This window comes from Amphimedon queenslandica, unplaced genomic scaffold (genome assembly GCF_000090795.2).
Source record: "Amphimedon queenslandica unplaced genomic scaffold, v1.1 AMPQUscaffold_13487, whole genome shotgun sequence".
Taxonomy (NCBI): domain Eukaryota; kingdom Metazoa; phylum Porifera; class Demospongiae; order Haplosclerida; family Niphatidae; genus Amphimedon; species Amphimedon queenslandica.
In genome coordinates this window covers 365,169-385,011 of record NW_003546277.1, presented here as the reverse complement: position 1 = coordinate 385,011, position 19,843 = coordinate 365,169, and the positions used below count along the sequence as shown (strand labels likewise).

The 19,843-nt window shown below is 38.2% G+C and overlaps 7 protein-coding genes across 8 annotated transcripts; 4 read left to right on the top strand and 3 right to left on the bottom strand.

Annotated features, from left to right (window-relative positions):
• Positions 1 to 8: 8 nt before the first annotated feature.
• Positions 9 to 2,185, top strand: LOC100641880 (ADP-ribosyl-[dinitrogen reductase] glycohydrolase-like). Its single transcript, XM_011412282.2, has 10 exons — positions 9 to 255; positions 305 to 407; positions 462 to 498; positions 548 to 662; positions 732 to 831; positions 958 to 1,022; positions 1,073 to 1,167; positions 1,407 to 1,484; positions 1,539 to 1,750; positions 1,951 to 2,185. The coding sequence occupies exons 1-10, from the start codon at positions 27 to 29 to the stop codon at positions 2,087 to 2,089; spliced, it is 1,173 nt and encodes a 390-aa protein (XP_011410584.2). The 5' UTR covers positions 9 to 26; the 3' UTR covers positions 2,090 to 2,185.
• Positions 2,186 to 2,194: 9 nt separating this feature from the next.
• On the top strand, positions 2,195 to 10,324 carry LOC100641753 (nuclear pore complex protein Nup107-like). 2 transcript variants are annotated; one of them, XM_019993860.1, is made up of 34 exons: positions 2,206 to 2,310; positions 2,360 to 2,496; positions 2,672 to 2,778; positions 2,824 to 2,931; positions 2,992 to 3,103; positions 3,154 to 3,245; positions 3,424 to 3,473; positions 3,530 to 3,650; positions 3,878 to 3,949; positions 4,000 to 4,088; positions 4,153 to 4,264; positions 4,319 to 4,381; positions 4,435 to 4,525; positions 4,589 to 4,671; positions 4,776 to 4,835; positions 4,928 to 5,005; positions 5,053 to 5,129; positions 5,179 to 5,297; positions 5,344 to 5,414; positions 5,538 to 5,582; positions 5,634 to 5,672; positions 5,721 to 5,817; positions 5,895 to 5,948; positions 6,012 to 6,070; positions 6,126 to 6,176; positions 6,221 to 6,323; positions 6,375 to 6,463; positions 6,658 to 6,729; positions 6,785 to 6,838; positions 6,939 to 7,013; positions 7,075 to 7,119; positions 7,174 to 7,248; positions 7,331 to 7,450; positions 10,011 to 10,324. In XM_019993860.1, exons 1-34 carry the CDS (start codon positions 2,255 to 2,257, stop codon positions 10,161 to 10,163), a joined length of 2,829 nt encoding a protein of 942 aa, XP_019849419.1. In that variant the 5' UTR covers positions 2,206 to 2,254; the 3' UTR covers positions 10,164 to 10,324. The 2 variants fall into 2 exon arrangements, with proteins under 2 accessions (XP_019849420.1, XP_019849419.1); XM_019993861.1 differs by lacking the exons at positions 7,331 to 7,450; positions 10,011 to 10,324 and having other exon boundaries at positions 2,195 to 2,310; positions 7,079 to 7,119; positions 7,174 to 7,189.
• Positions 10,325 to 10,430: 106 nt separating this feature from the next.
• Positions 10,431 to 14,169, bottom strand: LOC100641625 (AT-rich interactive domain-containing protein 5B-like). The gene is made up of 6 exons (XM_003384682.3): positions 13,993 to 14,169; positions 13,335 to 13,586; positions 12,469 to 12,976; positions 11,199 to 12,167; positions 10,693 to 10,843; positions 10,431 to 10,595 (listed from the first exon to the last, which is right to left on the bottom strand). Exons 1-6 carry the CDS (start codon positions 14,002 to 14,004, stop codon positions 10,529 to 10,531), a joined length of 1,959 nt encoding a protein of 652 aa, XP_003384730.2. The 5' UTR covers positions 14,005 to 14,169; the 3' UTR covers positions 10,431 to 10,528.
• A 52-nt stretch (positions 14,170 to 14,221) lies between these two features.
• LOC105316953 (uncharacterized) lies at positions 14,222 to 15,265 on the top strand. Its single transcript, XM_011412280.2, has 5 exons — positions 14,222 to 14,328; positions 14,374 to 14,433; positions 14,537 to 14,667; positions 14,865 to 14,929; positions 15,009 to 15,265. Exons 1-5 carry the CDS (start codon positions 14,254 to 14,256, stop codon positions 15,230 to 15,232), a joined length of 555 nt encoding a protein of 184 aa, XP_011410582.1. The 5' UTR covers positions 14,222 to 14,253; the 3' UTR covers positions 15,233 to 15,265.
• LOC100641497 (protein FAM45A-like) lies at positions 15,170 to 16,837 on the bottom strand. Its single transcript, XM_019993865.1, has 9 exons — positions 16,736 to 16,837; positions 16,486 to 16,688; positions 16,401 to 16,433; positions 16,148 to 16,349; positions 15,969 to 16,080; positions 15,758 to 15,921; positions 15,671 to 15,709; positions 15,471 to 15,565; positions 15,170 to 15,422 (listed from the first exon to the last, which is right to left on the bottom strand). The coding sequence occupies exons 1-9, from the start codon at positions 16,776 to 16,778 to the stop codon at positions 15,261 to 15,263; spliced, it is 1,053 nt and encodes a 350-aa protein (XP_019849424.1). The 5' UTR covers positions 16,779 to 16,837; the 3' UTR covers positions 15,170 to 15,260.
• Positions 16,838 to 16,979: 142 nt separating this feature from the next.
• LOC100635302 (uncharacterized) lies at positions 16,980 to 17,989 on the top strand. Its single transcript, XM_003384634.3, has 4 exons — positions 16,980 to 17,086; positions 17,142 to 17,270; positions 17,351 to 17,565; positions 17,746 to 17,989. Exons 1-4 carry the CDS (start codon positions 17,074 to 17,076, stop codon positions 17,866 to 17,868), a joined length of 480 nt encoding a protein of 159 aa, XP_003384682.1. The 5' UTR covers positions 16,980 to 17,073; the 3' UTR covers positions 17,869 to 17,989.
• On the bottom strand, positions 17,874 to 19,623 carry LOC109580555 (pre-mRNA-splicing factor ATP-dependent RNA helicase DHX15-like). The gene is made up of 5 exons (XM_019993866.1): positions 19,389 to 19,623; positions 19,105 to 19,227; positions 18,847 to 19,037; positions 18,374 to 18,543; positions 17,874 to 18,157 (listed from the first exon to the last, which is right to left on the bottom strand). Exons 1-5 carry the CDS (start codon positions 19,606 to 19,608, stop codon positions 18,037 to 18,039), a joined length of 825 nt encoding a protein of 274 aa, XP_019849425.1. The 5' UTR covers positions 19,609 to 19,623; the 3' UTR covers positions 17,874 to 18,036.
• Between the last annotated feature and the right edge of the window lie 220 nt (positions 19,624 to 19,843).

Genomic DNA, 19,843 nt, shown 5'->3' with positions numbered 1-19,843 from the left:
GTGACATTGCACTATCTTTGACTATCATGGATCCTTCATCAGTGACCAGTGAGACTGATCCTCCTAAGGCAGAAGAGACAGTGAAATCAGACAGCAAGACTGAGGAAGAATCTTCTTCATCAAACCCTCCAGCTGCTACAGAGACAGGCCCGCCACCTCACGTTGTTCAAGAGAGCTGGACTAAACTCACAAGAGATGAACTGGTCGACAAGATCAAAGGAGTTATATATGGACACGCAATAGGGGACGCCATAGGTGTGTAAAAGAGAGGAAGGAAAGGCTAATAGGAGTCACTTTTCTTTAGGTCTTGCTACAGAGTTCATGACAAAGGAGCAAGCTAAGGGTACTTATGGAGCTAAAGGACCATCAGGTTATAAAGATATAGTCCCGGACTTTCACCGCTCAAGGTAACGGAGGAAAGAAGAGACACTTTGTACATGAAATATAATTAAATACAATAGGTGGGACCAGGGAGACTGGACTGATGATACTGATCAAGTATGAGAGGGAGGGAGAGGGTATTTCCTTGTTACTGTTCTGTCCACAGATGCTGCTCATCCTGTTGAGTGTTGTTGAGAACAATGGTATAGTGGATGAGAAGGATTTCGCTAGAAGACTGAGGGACTGGATGCTGAAGGGCTTCCCTGAGCTGGGAGACCCAGGTCAGTGAGTGGTACCTTTAAAATTTGACATAATAATTTAAATATTATATAAATAATTAACACATGCAGGTGGATTTGGTATCGGAATGACAGTATCCAAAGTTTTGCATCATCCTTTGATACTAACTGATCCACACGCAGCTGCTAGAGATGTATGGGAAAGCTCTGGGTAAAAAACAAATAATAATAATAATAATAATAATAATAATAATAATGATAATAATAATAATAATAATAATAATAATAATAATAATAATAATAATAATAATAATAATATTTCATTTGATACTTTTAGGAGATATTTAGCTGCTAATGGAGCCGTTATGCGTACCTCTATACTTGGGGTACTTCATTTTAACGGTAAAGCGTCAATGAATATTAATTAATAATATTATTATGATTTACTCTAGATTTAGAAAGAGTGGTCTCCAATACTTGTGCCATTTCTCGTGTTACTCATGCTGATCCAAGATGCACTGCCAGCTGTGTCGCAATGACAACTGCTGTGAGTAATACCATAAACTGATACATGTACATGTACTTATGTTGAAAGTTTGAGCTGATTCTGATCAATATTGGATTTTTATGAATTTTTAAAGTTACATACTTTGTAGTACAGAGACTTTGGGCAAATTTTGCCAAAAATGAAAAGAAGAGAATTCTTTATTTTAAATTTTTTTCCTGATGCATGCATTCCTTATGTGCTCTTTTAATACTGCACCGCCTATTGTTGTGTATCCACAGATAGCACTCATGTTGCAAGGACGCTATGACTTAAGCAAGAAGGATCAAATGAAGGCTCTAATTGAAGAATCAACAAAAGTAAGCAATCATCATTCTTTTAGTAACTCCATTGTCTTACTATTCCACTTGCAGGCTGGTATCAAGCACATTGAGTTGAAGGCACAGGAGAAAGAGTTCCAGGACCACATTAATGCTAAGAACCTCAAAGCGCTTAAACTGGATGAGCAGAAGGCGATAGGTTATACCTTCAAAGCTCTTGGGTCTGGATTCCTTGGTCTTCGAACTGGGACTGACTTTCGTAAATTCATAATGGAACTGATAATGGAGGCTGGAGACGCAGACACGTGAGATATTTATCATTTCACAAACTGACACTACATCTTTTTTTAATTTTGGGAGACCAGTCTAACTAAAAATGACAGCTAGACTTTAGCCAGTATAGATCATGCAAATATGAGAGACTAAAAGTCTCCTAAATTCCCTCTAGATCCAACAGGGACAATGTTTGTTACTGGTTTTTAATGATTTTTGTTGTTTTCTATAGCAATGGAGCCGTGTGTGGCGCTATGTTAGGCTGTAAGGTTGGTTTCTCCAAACTTCCTCAAGATCTCCTTCAGTTTGTCCACAGACAGTGGCTCGATGAGCAGGTGGATAAATTTATGGAACTTATTGGATTGAAATAAACTATAAATTTTTTAAAATTTGCAGAGACCAATATTATTTTTTAGATATAGTATAATAATATATTTTTTATTGTCATCTTTTTAAAACAATTGCAATGCAAGGAGGCGTGGCTCATTTTAACCACGCCCAAATAATCTCCATTTTAATAGTCCTGAGTCCTCCACATGGAAGAGGTTGATCAAGAGCCTGACAGTACTAGCGTTTCTTCTACCACGAACAGGTCAGCCTCCCCCCTCTCTCTCTCTTCATTTGTTTCACCTCCTCTCCAGGTGGCAGTTTCTATCAGAAGGAGTGTTTAGTCAGCATGTGCCCAGTCCAGCAGTCGCTAGACCAGTAGGAGCTCTGAGATCCACTGTATTGCAAAGGAGAACCAGAACTGATGATGCACCGGAAAGAATTAATACCTGTATGTATATTAATACCTGTGTGGAATATTGTAATATTAATTCATGTATAATGGGAGGCTCAATACATTAATAACATGTACATGTACCTGTATTTTTAATTCTTAATGGCTCCTTGGTTTTGACATAGAAGGAAAGTGTTGTGTATTGCTATTAAAGTATTTGTGTTTTCCTCAGCTTTGAGGACGTTAGACTCTGTATTGGGCGGAGCTTCACCTGTGACCACACCCCTAGCCTCTAGGAGCCACCTGCCAACACTAGAGACTTCTGTGAGGTCACCAAACGTAAGTACACGCCCACTCACCCACTGGTACTGTACATTGTATTAGGTAACACTGAGTCTGATGAATGAATCAGGTGTGTTAAGACGTATGGAACTATCAGCAACACCAATCACACCACGTCCTAGGACCAATGATACTAATAATACCGGACTGGTAAGAGAGGGGGAGGGGTTGATTAATAACTGGGGCATTTTAATGATTATTTTTGTGTAGTTTTCACAGATTGAGGATCAGTCAAGTTTCCAGCTGTCATTAGATCAGTCTCTTTCCTCTCCTCCTCTTAAACTAAATGAGAAGACCTACCCCAACCACCCAATGCTTCAAGGTGGAGTGAGAGAGAGAGCAAGAGCTAGTACATTGTATGTTCCCTTTCAGTTGGTTTGGAACTAATGGCTACATTCCACAACCACCTTCAAGAGAAGAACAGTCCAGCACAATTACTGGAGCTATTGGAGGGAATGGAACAAGTAAATACTGACATCTTTATACTCCTGCCATCTCTCTCTCCCTCCCTCTCTCTCTCTCTCTCTCTCTCTCTCTCTCTCTCTCTCTCTCTCTCTCTCTCTCTCTCTCTCTCTCTCTCTCTCTCTCTCTCTCTCTCTCTCTCTCTCTCTCTCTCTCTCTCTCTCTCTCTCTCTCTCTCAGACTTGTGCTTTCCAAATTGATCACTTGAAATCCCTTGAAAACCCAACCAAGTGAGTTTATGTATATATTATTAACCCTCCCACCCCCTCCCCTCCCCTCCCCTCAGTGTTAAGGATGTACTCCGTGAGTTGCAGCTGGAACGGGACACTTGGCAGCTAATGAGAGGGCTCTACTCCGACCGCCTCTCCTCCTCTGAAGAAGAAGAAGAAGATATGATAGAGAGAGAGGTACAGTATAGTCTCTCTTAATGGATACTCTCTATAGCGTACACCTCCATTTAACGGACAGCACCTAGTGTACCAATTACATTCCTTACTGTATAAAATAACCTCCACATAAAGGACACCTCTGTATAACAGAGACACTTTCTTGCCCCAAAGTGTCCATTATATAGAGACTATGTCTAAACTAACTTGATATTATGGTGGATATTATTAATTTTATTTACTAACAGCTTCTTCCAAGGACTGACAAGTCAATCATTGAAGACTTTTATTCGTCTGACAAGTTCATACGACAGGCTCAGGTGAGTTTCCATGGTAACAGGGGGAGTGTCATAAATCACGTGATCCACAGATTGTAGTTGATTGGTTGGAGGATATTGCTAGTCGCCAACTCAGCAATTTCCCAGCAAAAGTGAAATACTATACTGACTCAGTGAGCTGGTAAGATCAATACATTGTACCTGTACCTGTACAAGTGGTACGTATTGTCCATTGTATTTGATAGGGAGAGCACGTTACATGATGTTCAACACAATCTTAACACGGAGCACATTGTAACTGAGCTGGATCCTGATGGTCCCTCAAGACAGAAGAGGCATCTCTCTGACTTGGATGAGGTGAGAAGGAGCTAGTTTTAGTCAGTAATCCTTTTTCTCTGGCTATTAATGTAGAAAGATGAAGCTTCACTTGCTAAGCACCTGTTTGAGTGTGTTAGGGCAGGAGACATTAACAAGGTGAGAGGTTGAAGAGGGAGGGAGGGTATCGATTAGTTACTGTTTCATTTGAGGCTCAAGAATTGTGTCTTCATTGCGGTCAGTCATGGAAGTCAGCTACTCTTGACGGCTGGAAACTCTATCATGACCCCAACCTGTTGAAAGGTGAACGACAATATTATAATAACTTTAATTCCTCTCCCTCTCTCTCTCTCTCTCCTCCTTCAGGTATAGACAGTGAGTTGGAGGAGGTTGAAGGTAATCTTGGTCGTACCTTATGGAAGAGCTCCTGCTGGGAACTTGTTAAAAGTGTAAGTGACCTCGCTACTATTGGCATGCAGTGACACCAAACAATCTTATGAATACAAAGAAGTGGTTTTTCCAAGAATTGTCATTAATTATTATTTTTTTATAGTCGTCATATTGCGATCATGAAAAAGCTCTTTATGCTGCTCTTAGCGGTAACATATCTCACGTGAGTTAATAGTCCGTCTCTCCTCCACTACCTGTCTCTTTATGTTCATGTACTCCCCCTTCTCTCTCTCCCCCCTCTCTCTCTCTCTCTAGCTCCTCCCAGTCTGTCAGAACTGGTATGATTATGTGTGGGCGTATTTTAAGGTCATGGTAGACGTTCGTGTTGAACAAGTTAGACCAAACTGGAAGAGAAACCTTTTAACTTTTAAAATATTTAGAAGTTACTAGTATCCAACAGATATCCGTCTGATGACACTGTTATCATTGAAATGCCTCAAGATTATTGGAAGACCATGTAAGGGCATGGGCGTGGCTTCCCAAGAAACCATTTTTATTATTTGTAGACTTGTACCGGAATTGATATTCCAAGAGATTGAGGCCACACCCTCTCATAAGATTCGTAGACAGTGTACCAGCTGCTATCATAAAGCACAGAAACACATCATACTGGGATCCCTTGACGGTGAGTTAATGAATGGGTGTGGCTATGGATTAATTAATTAATGCAGGGCTGGTTGATGATATGCACGAATGGCTGAAGAACACTTCACAAACTCATTCTCACTTACTGAGATTCATGGTAACAGATAAGTACTGATACTGCATTGTAGTAATGTACTCTTATGTGGTTGGTCTGTTTCCAGTCGTTGTTTGTGTTTCTTGATTGCCATATTTGATAATACTTTCAGTTTCTTTATTTCAGGCTCATTTGGTGTTGTTTGTGAAAGCAGTTCATTCCTCATATCACGTAAATAATTAAAGTATTGATAATGAACTAACTCTCTCTCTCTCTCTTTAGGAAAGCAAGTGTAATGATATACTGGAGGCTTTTATTAAAGTAAGTGATCAGGTGACTATTGGTCACATGATCCTCACCACCATGCAGACCCTCGTATCTCATCACCTCACGGACCTTGTGGCCCTTTACTGCTCCTACCTACCACCTGATCGTCAGGTAACTGCTTACTCCTCTCTACTTGAAAGTTAGTCTATTTATTGTTGTTATTATTGTTGTTGTTGTTGTTGTTATTGTTGTTGTTGTTGTTATTATTATTATTAGGTACTACTGAGCCGTTGCAACAGAAGAAGTGTCTTGAATTAGCTAGGGAGTGTGGTAATGGACATTAGATAATGAGAGCTAGGGCTCCTAAACAATGGCCTCCTCCTCTTTCATTAGGTTTAGATGTTGCCTCCATCACAAAACAAGTCGTTACAACAACACAACTCCTTCAAGAGGTACCTGATATACAGTGGGTGGGTGGGTGTGGTTATTATTATTTCATGTTCTTAGGATGTGGTACCTTTCCCAATGGATCTTGCTCATGACCCTGGAATCAGTGAAGTAAGTACTATTAATATTTATTTATTCTCTCTCTCTCTGTTCAGAGTGATCGTAAGAAGATTGATGTCTTGGACTGGTTGTTTTATGAAGAGGTTCATCGAGATGAAGCTTTACGTCAGTCCAACGCTCTCATCAGAGAGTTCTTGGGTAGCCACACCCATACCTATACATTTACCAATAACCTTCATTAACCTGCAGCTGTCAATAAGTACAGAGGAGCTGATGAAGTGTTCCAGAAGATTCCGTCAGACACAGTGACTGTCATCACTCGTAACTGGAGCGCTAAGGTAGAGAGAGAAAGGGCAATGAGAAGATGATACTCGTAACACTAGACCCCGCCCCCTTTCAGTAATATTACCATATTCTTTATTAATTAATGTAGTGTGGTAAATTAGTGCTGTTACTATTAATAGTAACACTAGTAATGTTACTATTAATAGCTTAACTTCATTCCAATGATATATTCTTGTTCTATATTTAGAATGGATCCAGCCCTCTCTCTCACAGACTAATGAGTGACATTCATGAGTATGTCAGTATTGAAGCTTATCTTGTTAGTCTGTTCCTGAAGATGTGCAGTTTTATTATTATTGTTAATTTATTTGTAGAAAGCAATTAAATTTTTTAATTTGTGGTTTGAGCACTTTCATCTCTCAAGACCTGTAAGGGAGGGGGAGGGGGAGAGAAGATTAATTATAGTTAATGTGTTTAATGAGATCAGCAATCATACAATGTATTATTAATACATTGTATATTGTGTAGGTGAGTCCTTCTAATGGAGGGACTGGTGGGTTTATGGAGCAGGTCGCATTTGATAGACAATCTGAAAAACATCAAGTAAAGTTGTCAGTGTGTTTCTTCTTTACCCCCACCCCCTCTCTCTCTCCCCCTCTCTCAGATAGAGTTAGAGCAATGGACCATGAAGCTCACATCACTTGTGTCTGTATGTTCCTGAGCTGCTATTACACACACACACCTTCACTTTGTTTACTTGCAGGAAGTCAAATCTCAAGTTTACAATGTACTAATGTTTGTCAAGGGAGGATGGATGAGCAATGTCACCTCTGCTGATGTAAGTTGATTATTATCATCATCATTAATATTATTATTATTATTATTATTATTATTATTATTATTATTATTATTATTATTAGGATGCTGATCCTGATGAATCTAATCGTGTCCAGCAGATGAAAAGATTAAGAGAGATTTGTATACCAAGACTTTGTTTCCTGTTGCATTCAGTTCTTCATTCATCGCAGAACTATAAAGACGTTAGTTAAATAATATTTAAAATGTAATAAAAATTTGGGGTGATTTCGGAGCCATTTTTTGGAAAAAACCATGGGCTATAGCCTTGGGTATTTTTCAGAATTTTGACGTTTTCTTAAAATGGCCGTAACTTGAAAAATTGAATTCGGAATCAGCTCAAACTTGCTACACAGCATAAAGGCATCAATGTGTATCAGAAAATGTAATAAAAATTTGGGGTGATTTTGGAGCCATTTTTTGGAAAAAACCATGGGCTATAGCCTTGGATATTTTTCAGAATTTTGACGTTTTCTTAAAATGGCCGTAACTTGAAAAATTGAAGTCGGAATTAGCTCAAACTTGCTACACAGCATAAAGGCATCAATGTGTATCAGAAAACGTAATAAAAATTTGGAGTGATTTTGGAGCCATTTTTTTGGAAAAATCCATGGGCTATAGCCTTGGGTATTTTTTAGAATTTTGACGTTTTCTTAAAATGGCTGTAACTTGAAAAATTGAAGTCGGAATCAGCTCAAACTTGCTACACAGCATAAAGGCATCAATGTGTATCAGAAAACGTAATAAAAATTTGGAGTGATTTTGGAGCCATTTTTTTGGAAAAATCCATGGGCTATAGCCTTGGGTATTTTTCAGAATTTTGACGTTTTCTTAAAATGGCCGTAACTTGAAAAATTCAAGTCGGAATCACCTCAAACTTGTTACACAGCATAAGGACGTCAATATGTATCAGAAAATGTAATAAAAATTTGGGGTGATTTTGGAGCCATTTTTTGGAAAAAACCATGGACTATAGCCTTGGGTATTTTTTAGAATTTTGACGTTTTCTTAAAATGGCCGTAACTTGAAAAATTCAAGTCGGAATCACCTCAAACTTGTTACACAGCATAAGGACGTCAATATGTATCAGAAAATGTAATAAAAATTTGGGGTGATTTTGGAGCCATTTTTTGGAAAAATCCATGGGCTATAGCCTTGGGTATTTTTCAGAATTTTGACGTTTTCTTAAAATGGCCGTAACTTGAAAAATTGAAGTCGGAATCAGCTCAAACTTGCTACACAGCATAAAGGCATCAATGTGTATCAGAAAACGTAATAAAAATTTGGAGTGATTTTGGAGCCATTTTTTTGGAAAAATCCATGGGCTATAGCCTTGGGTATTTTTTAGAATTTTGACGTTTTCTTAAAATGGCCGTAACTTGAAAAATTGAAGTCGGAATCAGCTCAAACTTGCTACACAGCATAAAGGCATCAATGTGTATCAGAAAACGTAATAAAAATTTGGAGTGATTTTGGAGCCATTTTTTTGGAAAAATCCATGGGCTATAGCCTTGGGTATTTTTTAGAATTTTGACGTTTTCTTAAAATGGCCGTAACTTGAAAAATTGAAGTTGGAATCAGCTCAAACTTGCTACACAGCATAAAGGCATCAATGTGTATCAGAAAACGTAATAAAAATTTGGAGTGATTTTGGAGTCATTTTTTTGGAAAAATCCATGGGCTATAGCCTTGGGTATTTTTCAGAATTTTGACGTTTTCTTAAAATGGCTGTAACTTTAAAAATTGAAGTCGGAATCAGCTCAAACTTTCTACACAGCACAAGGACATTAATATGTATCAGAAAATGTAATAAAAATTTGGGGTGATTTTGGAGCCATTTTTTGGAAAAATCCATGGGCTATAGCCTTGGGTATTTTTCAAAAATTGGCTATTTTAAAATGGTCATAATTGATCTTGTTATTGTACACGTATGCTGTTTGCTACATTTATAATGAGGGAAGTTCAGTATTTATCAATCAGTGTATGTCATTTGTTATTGAAAATAGTTGTGGTAACTTTCAGTATTATTATGAACTGTGTACAGTATGTACAGGAATTATGTATAATTATCTGTGTGTGTGTGTGTGTGTGTACTTGTGTAGTGTGGTGTGGTGTGTCTCCCAAAATAAACATCCTGCCAATGATTCTAATCACTGGATACCTGAGAATGAGTGAGTGGGTGTGTCACTGCACCTGTGTATCCACTGTATGTATATAAGTATTTTCATGAGGTGTTTCCTTCATATTTCATTAAAGTTCAGCCATGAATATTCCTTCTTAGCAAATGAATATCATTGCAATTTGACTTGTTGTCTTCTACCTGATGATAGCCCATAGACACTGTACATGATCATAGTACAAGACATTATACACAGCTACTGTAGCTCTTACTCACTCCTTTATGTGATCAGTTATAAGTACATTATACACAGCTACTGTAGCTCTTACCCACTCCTTTATGTGATCAGTTATAAGTACATTATACACAGCTACTGTAGCTCTTACTCACTCCTTTATGTGATCAGTTATAAGTACATTATACACAGCTACTGTAGCTCTTACTCACTCTATGATTAGTTATAAGTACATTAGTCTGTACCTCATTGACCTTTATCAATGGGCAAAACAACTACTTGTCTAAATTGTCCATTATTTAAAGGATGCCCCATAATAACAACTAGAACAGTAACAATTATTATTATTATTATTATTATTATTATTATTATCATCATCTACATTTCGTAGTGTTTTGAGCTGGCCAGTGTGATAGCCTCAGAGTCTCATGGACTACACGAAGTCTTTCGTCCTCAAGAGTTGAAGCAGTTCCTTAAACTGATGTATTCTTCCTCTGTGGAATCAAGTGACACTGTTTTAGGATCATATGCAACCAATCTTTGACTTAATTGTAACAATCCATGACTTCATTTTTCTTTCAAAACCTCACCCTCTCTCTCTCTCTCTCTCAGCTTGTGGTTATTTACTTCTGCCTGTTGACTGGATGAAGCATAATTATTATGGCAGCAATTACTGTTATTATTAATAATAATAATACTTTAAAACTTGTGATAAAAACTGATAATAATAGCAATATCATAATAATAATATAATATATATAATATTAATTACTAGTGGTGATAAAAAAGTTAAATAGTGCTTCAAAAATTAACGAGAAAATAATTGTCTGCTATTAAAAAAAAAGAGTTAAACATGCATAATAATAATAAGAAGAAAATAAATAAAATAAAATATATAGGGGCTGTTTGTTACTGTGTCCTTTGAGCAGCTGCTTGTCTCATGGCACTGAGAGCTTTCTCAAACGGCAGTAACAACCTGAAGAAGAAAATTGAGAAACAAACAGTTTTATAAAGGAGTAATAGATCAGCACATTATAGTACACAAACTGCTGCTGCATGTTAAACATGTTTACTTTTCGTAATGTTTCCTAGTGACAGTTGATGCACAGGTCATAGTTGTACTGTAGCCCATACTGTCAAAGACACTGCTCCACTTCCTGTTGACAGTGACTTGGTCATATCCTCCCATACGTGTTGTGGAATGAAACAAACTATACAAATTCACTGAGGGAGAGAGAGAGAGAGAAGAGTAGTTAAAGAGAATAAATTCTTGTAATTCTTTCACAGGTTCATTAGAGATGTTAACAAGACTCCTCGAGGTGTGAACAGGAAGTCCTGTTCTCACCTCAAGGTGTTAACAAGGTGTCAAAATCAATTTTCATTTTCTGACTATCATTATGAAAATGACTTTTGATTTATTCATTAAGCAATTTTTTGGAATTGTTTATGATGGAAAATAGTGATAAAAATTCACTTAAAGTTTCTGCATTCATAATATGCACATGTACTAAGACGTTTACTGTACAAGTACATGTACTAAGGTGTTTACTGTACAAGTATGTGTATAATTTATTCTTACAGTATTTAGAGCCAAGTCTTGGTATTTTGTGAATTGGAGTGTTCCTTAACCTCATGAAGCAGAACAAGAGATCAAGGAAAGGTTTCTCCTCCAGTAGGTGCTCATCAAGATCCTTAAGGACAGCCTGGGACTGTCCATCGTGTTGTGCCTTTAGCAAGTGAGCCCTGAGGAGCTGGCGGACATCAGGAGTGATCGTTAGAGCAGGGGAAGGAGGAGGTGTGGGGTGAGGCAATATGGGGGGAGGGGGAGGAGGAGGGAGTGATGGTGGTACTTGTGGCGTTTGAGTTTTGACGTAATTATTAATAGCAACACATGTATCTTTCCTCTCTGGTATAATGGGTATGACGGGTTTGTCAGGTTTTGGAGCAGGAGCTAAAGGAGCAGGAGGAGCTAAAGGAACCGGAGGAGGAGGAGGGGGAGGGGATAAAACAGGGGCTGGTGGCTGACGTTTCACTACAGGAGGATCAACAAAATTAAGTTTCGTATCATAAATACTGTCATCCCGAAACTGAGGAGGAGGTAAGATACTCTCACGAGGTCTAAGAGAGCGAGAGCTGTCTTCATTGGGAGAGAGATCAGACCCATCATCAGAGTTGGGGTCCTCATTATTAGATATCTCTGAGGAATTACTATTAGTGTTGTATTGAACTGACATTGAAGACTGGGAGCCAGTAATGGCAGCATTACTGCTACTGCTACTGCTGCTAGCTGATAGGGAGGAGCTCTCTGGTGACTCTCCTGTACCACATCCACTGAGTTTAGGTTTCTTCTCTGGCAGGGGATGTCTCCGTGGTCGACCTGGCCCTCTCTTCTTCCCCTGAGGGGGAGGGGGAGGAGGAGGGAGGAGGGGCTCGTTCTTACGTGGGCGGCCTCTCTTCCGTTTGAAAGGAAGGTCCCCATTATCACTCAGACCACTGAATGAGTAGACATGGTTTGGGAGCTGCTTAAGGTCTGTCATGATACTAGGACCTAATGAGAAATCAGACAGTGAGATAATGTATTATTGAATTGAGTATCAGATATTGACTGTAACTTTAATGGCTTCTGCTGAACTACTAGTATTGATAAACAAACCAGAACTGAGGAATGAGGGGATTCCCCATAAAATGTACACTAACTTATTATTATTATTATTATTATTATTATTATTATTATTATTATTATTATTATTATTATTATTATTATTATTATTATTATAGACTATAGCAAAACTCATACATACCTGTACATGTACATATCATTATTATTATTCTATTCATTGCAGGCTTACTTTCCATTGTCATTAATCTTCTCTCTAGCGATAGATCACGAAACGTTTTACGACAGAACATAGCAATGGTGGGCGTGGTTGGTACAGAGACTCCGCCCAAAGCCTGGACAAGAGGAAAACTCATGTACATGTAGGGGTCTGGCTGGAACCGCTTGAGGACGGCACGATAGCGGCAATAAGCAGCAAAAGAGAATACTATAACTTTAAAGGATGTGTCGATGGAGTTGGGACAGCGACTGATAACAGGACTGGTAGCTGGAGAGACGTCAGTGCCATCATGGAACCCACCTATGGGTACCATAGTCTCGTTACAGTAGAGCAACTGAGTACTGGAGGATGAGGACTGGTGGGGGGAAGGGGGAGAGGAGAGAGGGGGAGAGGGAGGGGGGGAGACGTGGGGGAGAGGTTGAAGGGGTACACCAAGTGACCAGGGAGCATCAATTTGTTCTATTGACAGAAGGTGCTTGCAAGTCATTATGACCGGCTTATAGAAGAGCAGCAACTCATGCTATGAAAGATAACAATAACAATAATAATAATAATAATATTAATAATAATAATAATAATAATAAGTGATAATAATTACAAGAAATGTGTGTGAGTAAATAATATAAATTCTTGTTATTACAATAGCCCATTAGTGTATACTGTTAATAATTCTTATAATAATACCAATTACAACTAGACCTACTAGGGACATTAGTACATGTATATAGCAATTATTAGTATCATTGGTACATGTATAGTATACTGAAACCAACAATAGAAAGTGAACTTGAAAGATTCAAGAAATCTTACAATGTACGTGTACACAATAATTATAAGAGAAATAGTTTATCATTATGTCAAGTACATGATTGTCTTACCTCTCCATGATGGTGGGTTCTTCCATGAGGTAAATCCTGAGGAAGAGTGTATAGTTTTAGTCTAGCGAATCCCGTTGTGCTGTCATAGAGCCAAAGGTGAGTGATCTCAGCTAATAGCGTCTTCTTGTTGATGCTAATGCAAGTAATGTCCCTGCAGGAATACTTCTTGCTCAGGACATGGTCAGTCACAGTAAAAAAATGAGAATAGTACGTGTACTTGTGTCTTTGGGTGAGTATCCCTACTTTTGGCCACTGCATAAGTTGGAAAAGAAAGAAAGAAAGAATGTGAATCAATACAATGCAATCCAATTATCACGTGATCCGTGTATCTTGCTCTGAAACAACATTACAGCTCTGTTGTGGTTTAACATTAATTAATATTTGTAATCATTATTAATTTTTATTTTCGCCGAAACAAAGGTTTTCTTTGAAGAGATACATCTTTACACAAAAAGAGCCACCACTCAAAAAATAATTTTACAAAGTGCCGTCGCCCACTTTAAAAACTGTTGTGATGGCGTATCGGATTTCTTCGGGCTTAAATAAAAAAGCCAAGGACAGTGTTGGGCTGTATTATTTTTAAATTGGGAGTAAATGGTCGGGATGAGAGCTTTTCAATTTTTATAATGATGAATCAATCTAATATTGTCTCACTTACCTCTATTGTCATGTCAGCACGATTACTCCTCCGTATAAAATATTATTACAAAAAGACTAGTCTTCTTCTGGTCTCTCTAACAATTTAAAACTCTCTATCACTCACTAAAAACAGTGGCCGAAGAATTACCCAATAATACTTTTCTCTCCTTCAAAAAACATAATCTTTCTTTATTGCAAACATCAAACTATGAATCTCATTAAATTTGGGTGTGGCGTTTCCATGCCAACAAATCTATTACAGCCACTCCCACATAATAAAATGGCAGCACATCCAACAGTGCTCAAGCAGACAGACGATTTGGTGGAGCTGTTTCGACATGTTCTGGATAACAATGTGAGACCTTAATCTTAAAATAAGGTTTAATGTGCAAAGATACAGGTGGAGAGATATTGTGTAGCAGCCAAAACAGAGCTATCATCATTGTACAGAGAATTAGAGGTGAGAATGTATGGCCATTGTTTATTATTAACAAATTTACTGCTTACATCAATCTCCTGCACATGAAATGAGAAAGAATGTATGTATATTTTATCATCACTAGGTGGAGCGTCTGCAGCACCAAGAGACCAAACAGCTGCTAGTTGATGAGAGTCACAAACTCTACTTGTTGGAAACTCAACTCCACACACTTCAGCGTCAGCTCAATCGGGAACAGAATACTTTTGAGAGAGCGTTAGTTTACAGTCTTGTGCACCTGGAACTATTAATATCAATTATTATTGTGTTGTTTGCTTTGCCTTCTCATTTGTTTGTCATTTCTACATATTTCTGCTCTTTCAATTTTAAATATACTGCTAATAGTTTTCAATATGGAGGAGTACAAAAACTTCCTTTTTCTCCTCCTCCTCTTCCTCCTTTTATGTATATAGGTTTGGTATATTAAAGAAGAAAGATTTGAGCTTGACACCAAACAAAATGTCCATGCAACTAGCCGGTAAATTCATGCATGTTATAAAAGATGGCAGCCCTCTTCTCTTCTCTTCTCCTCATATCTCCAACACTTTTATCTTCAGCTTTAGAGGCAGCATGTCATAAAAAAGATGAAGAGCTACAACACAAAGATCAGACAATTGATAAGCTTCGAGCAACCATTGCCAGCATGAAAAGGGAACACAAGAGGCAGTTGGAGGATTTGAAGCTAAAGACCAAACAGGACTCTTATTTATCATCATCATTTCAGACAGCAAATAGGACATACTATAATGACACGCACACACGAAGAAAAACTAAACACTAATAGCTTTTATTATTATTATTATTATTATTCAAAGTTGCGCGAGTCCCTCGACAGCTGCTAAGCTAAACAGAAAGTTCTCTGTAGCTGGGGTCATCTTCCTTGCTCTTAGTGTCTCAAGTGATATCTTTCCATCGTCTCCTGTCAGCTTTTGCAGGTTGTTGATTAAATCTTTTGTTTTTGTTGACAGTTCCTAAGAAATGAAGTGGTTCCTAATGAAAGTTGAGTTTATATAAGTCACTTTTATGATGGCCTGATCAGTGGTGTCTTCATTATTGACGGAGTCCATCAGTTTCATGGCAATGTCTTTGTGTAGCTTTGTCATTCCAAATGATTCTAGAGAGAAGGAGAATGTAAAGGAGACAGGGAGAGGGTTAGTGTAAAATGGAAAGGAAAGAGAGAGAAGCTCCAGTCAGACCAGCTGTGTCAGTATAATCATACCTTTAGAGGCAGGATTAACATTAATGCTAGCAGCTGGAACTACAAAAAAATTATAGTGGTATCGGCAATAAATGGACAGTCATATACCATTAACTAGTATGTCGAATAATTCCTGATGTGCTTCGATGGCTGGATCAGTAAAACCGGCAACATACGACATCTTAAGAGCCTCAGTCTCTCCATCATCCAAACTAACATTAGGATACACTATATTCCAGTTCTGACGATGCCAGACTAGCAGTGGAATCGTTCTATTTTTAGAATATTACATCACTGCTATAAATAGATGGTCTAATACCTGCAGGTGTCCAGCAGTGTCTGTAGATCTGGTGCATATACAGCAACTTTCTTCTTAAGGAGCAGAGCATTGTAGAGTAAGATAGACTCAACACCAAACTGCTTCACTAATTCTAATAATAATAATAATAATAATAATAATAATGATGATGATGATGATGATGATTATCATTTACTTACCTCTCAATGGCCGTGCTACATAGGCTCGCCTGATGTCATAGTTCTTCTCGTGGTATTCCTTACAAGATGGAGGAGGGTCGGTCACTTCTCCTCTCGTGTACACACTGAGGAAGTGGGTTACTATGGAAACTGGATCACCAGAGCTAAGGTAGTCTTGGGAGAATATTTCTGCAAGATGGTTATACTTCTCTGGATTGAAATCCTGAAGTATTTGTACAGTCATTAATCATAATGAGAATAAACTATAACTTACTTTAGTAAGAATAACAACACAGAATGAAGATACCTGTTGAGAGATAAAAGAACACATAATGTACATGCAACGTGTTAGGACATACTTTCTCTATCTTTCCTTGAGCTTCCTGATTATACAAATAATACCAGACGTCACCCAAGTGTCCATATTGATACTGTAAGGTTGCTTTACCCTCCTCATCTCCTCCTCCCTCTAAACTGGTCTTCCTAAGGAGAAGCTCACGGAGAGAGGAGTCCACTGTAGGGTAGGACCAAACCCACATCAACTCTCCTTTATCATCTTTCTCTGGATATAAACGAGAGCCTCATTGTTCTTCATTACTTAATGCTTACCTATCAGACCTGTTGCTAAAAGGTTAGAGGGACCGGTAGCCATTTTGAGGGCGTGGCTCAATTTCAGCCACGCCCTGTTGCAACCTTGCAAACAAGAATGGTGTTTTTGCAATGATGCTTGCTGCTAACAAGAGTACTAATGATTCACACTGCATTTTCAACAGGAAAAGGACACCTTTTAACAAGGCTTTCTTTCTTTTTTTGCTAACACACGCAGCTCTAATCAAGATGAATTTTGTCGTGGGTGTGGTCTTTCTTATGCTTGACTCCGCCCACATCGCCTCCATTCTTAAAATTCATTTTCTCCAAACTCACATCTCGCCCAGTCTCTTGACCAGATGTCTACTAACAGTGAGAGGCTAATAATGGTTTTATTCTATCTCTTTTCCTCTTGCATTGCTAATAGGTCACGTTAGGTTTGCTGAAGGCACTCACTTGGACCCTGACAAACTCCACGTTACTGATGACGGCTCGCAGTACCACTTACCAGAAGCTCATATTGGATTTCTACGCAACCACCACACGTACCATGCAGGTAAGCATCAGTAGCATAGACTAATAGTAAACTCTTGTATGTAATCTAATTATGACCGACCCTTCCTTATCTCACTAAAGATGTCCCCATTAAACATGGTCTTGGTTCAGATGTAACGGTCACTGTTCCCAATTACAATCTTTATGTGAGGATAAATGAGGTCCAGCCCACGACTGCCAGTGAAGACGGAGAGTATGTCACACCAGTACAGCTTGAGGTCAAGACCATTAAAGAAGGAAGGATAAGAGAGAAAGTCCTGGTCCACAGTGGCACTGATGATAGCAAATCAATGGAGGTATGGCTGATAGTCAATTTAGTTCCAGTATTGAATGACAGCATTATTTACAGTGTCCATTCTGATGTAAACTTGTCTATTCATTAGTGTTGGCACATTAATGGCTTCATCTTTAGCATTCATCTGCCATGCCAACTCTTCCCTTTATTATTTTATGGTATAATATCTCCCTCTCATCAGATTCTGATAACCGCTCAAGTGATGGAGGCTAATCAGGGTAACCCCCTTCTAAAGGATGGAGTTCATGTTGTCTCCCATGAAGTTGAAGATGAAAGTGAATGGCCAGGACACAGCAGCCATTAGACCTACACATAAAGACACCACACCTAGAACACCAGTTAATCATTATTATTGTTATTTTTGCTATTATTATTATTATTATTATTATTATTCTGAGACTTTTGAATAATAACACTAATGTCAATGATACTCTGAAAACATCTCCTCCCCCCAGTCAGTGACTCCTCTTCACTAGTAGAGGCCCTGGGTTTGCTGTAACTCAAGCTTTGCCCCGATCTTCTCCAGGATACGTTTAGCTTCACACTGAGGGAAGTTGGATAGATCATAATATTGAGGAGCAATACGAAGGACCCTGAATGAGAAAATAATTATGTGAAGAATGTATCATGTATTTATGTTTAATAAATATGCTGGAATGCTTTTGTTATGACCACAAAACTAATCAATTTAAATTAGTCATGCCCAATCCGTCTTGATGCCCCTTGAAGCTACATTTGTAATAAGAACTGCTGATATGTAAAAACTTAATTTAATTTTATACACAAACAACACAGACACACACACTAACCAATCTCCTTTAATGTCAGTGCATGTACGAATGTAGTTCTTGCTAGTTAGTACAAACTCGTTATAAAGAACCCATTCTGGTTTGTGATCAAGACAAGTGCTTGGATGCAACTGTACAACCTGGTTATCCTTCACAGTTAGATAATGACCACTTCTTTCTAAATGAGCTACCTAGTACATGAGAAATCAATTAGGATTGTACTTGTACAGTATTGGATGATTTATTGGTTAGTATAATGTTTGGCAAATTCATATTTGAACTACATGCCATTGACCACACTATAAGGTGGATTTCATAATGACCATTCCTTCATGGAACTATCAATTGCCAATAGAATGTTGCCAATAAATCATCTTGTACTGTACATAATACTGTATTTCCCTTGCCAACCACTAAAAATTCTAAGAACAATTATAATTAATAAATACAGGCCCTGGGTTTCACATTCATTAAAATACCCTCCTCTCTCTCACCTGCATGAAGAAGCCAGCCACCAGTGCCTTCCTTATGTTAGTGTAATAATCTTTACTGCTAAAGTCAGTGCTTGTCCTTTTCAAATTAAACCGGTCCATTATTCTAGAGAGCTGATCACGGACATTGTCCGCCGACTTGAGGGAGCGATAATTGAGGAAATTATCATAACACCACTGGGTGTCCTCTCGATCTTAAGAATAAGTTAAAATAAGTTTAATTAAATCATTAATAGTTAATAGGATGAGCTGGAGTGGTACTTTGTTTGTAAGCATGGTAGACATTGAGGAGTGTGAGGTGGTCCCCATCAATGTGAGCAAATCTCATTTTAGCTTCATCAGCAGCCTGTCTGGACTCATTGGGACGAATGAATACCTGGGGAACTAATGAGAGGGAGAGAGAGAGAGAGGAAGGGGTAGGAAATGAAAGTAAAACTGGCCAGTATAAAGTTTGCCAGGAATTTCAACATGTTTATGTAACAAGAATCACAAACATGTGTACATTGTATGTTCTTTTGGTATAGAGCAGTTATACAAACACTAACCAGAAAGGACTGATGTTATTGACAGTATTTCATTGGAGCAGTTATAATCAGTTGATGCTATTATCATTTTAGCTAGTTGTGGGTCCAATGGGAACTCAGCCATCATAGCACCCAACTCAGTCAGTTCCCCATTGTCATCAAGAGCTCCCAAGTAGTTGAGTAACTCCAACGCTCTCATGAGGGTCTCTGGAGCTAGAGGAGAAGGAAAGACAAGGAACATAAAATACTGTATGCTAAAAGAAAAGTCTGTTACTAGACAATAAGCCAACATGTACAGTAAGCAATATCAATTGATCATCAAAAGCATTAGTCAAAAATACTCAAGGCTATAGCCCATGTTTATTTTCCAAAAAATGGCTACAAAATCACCTCAAATTTTTATTACATTTTCTGATACATATTGATGTCCTCATGCTGTGTAGCAAGTTTGAGCTGATTCCGACTTGAATTTTTCA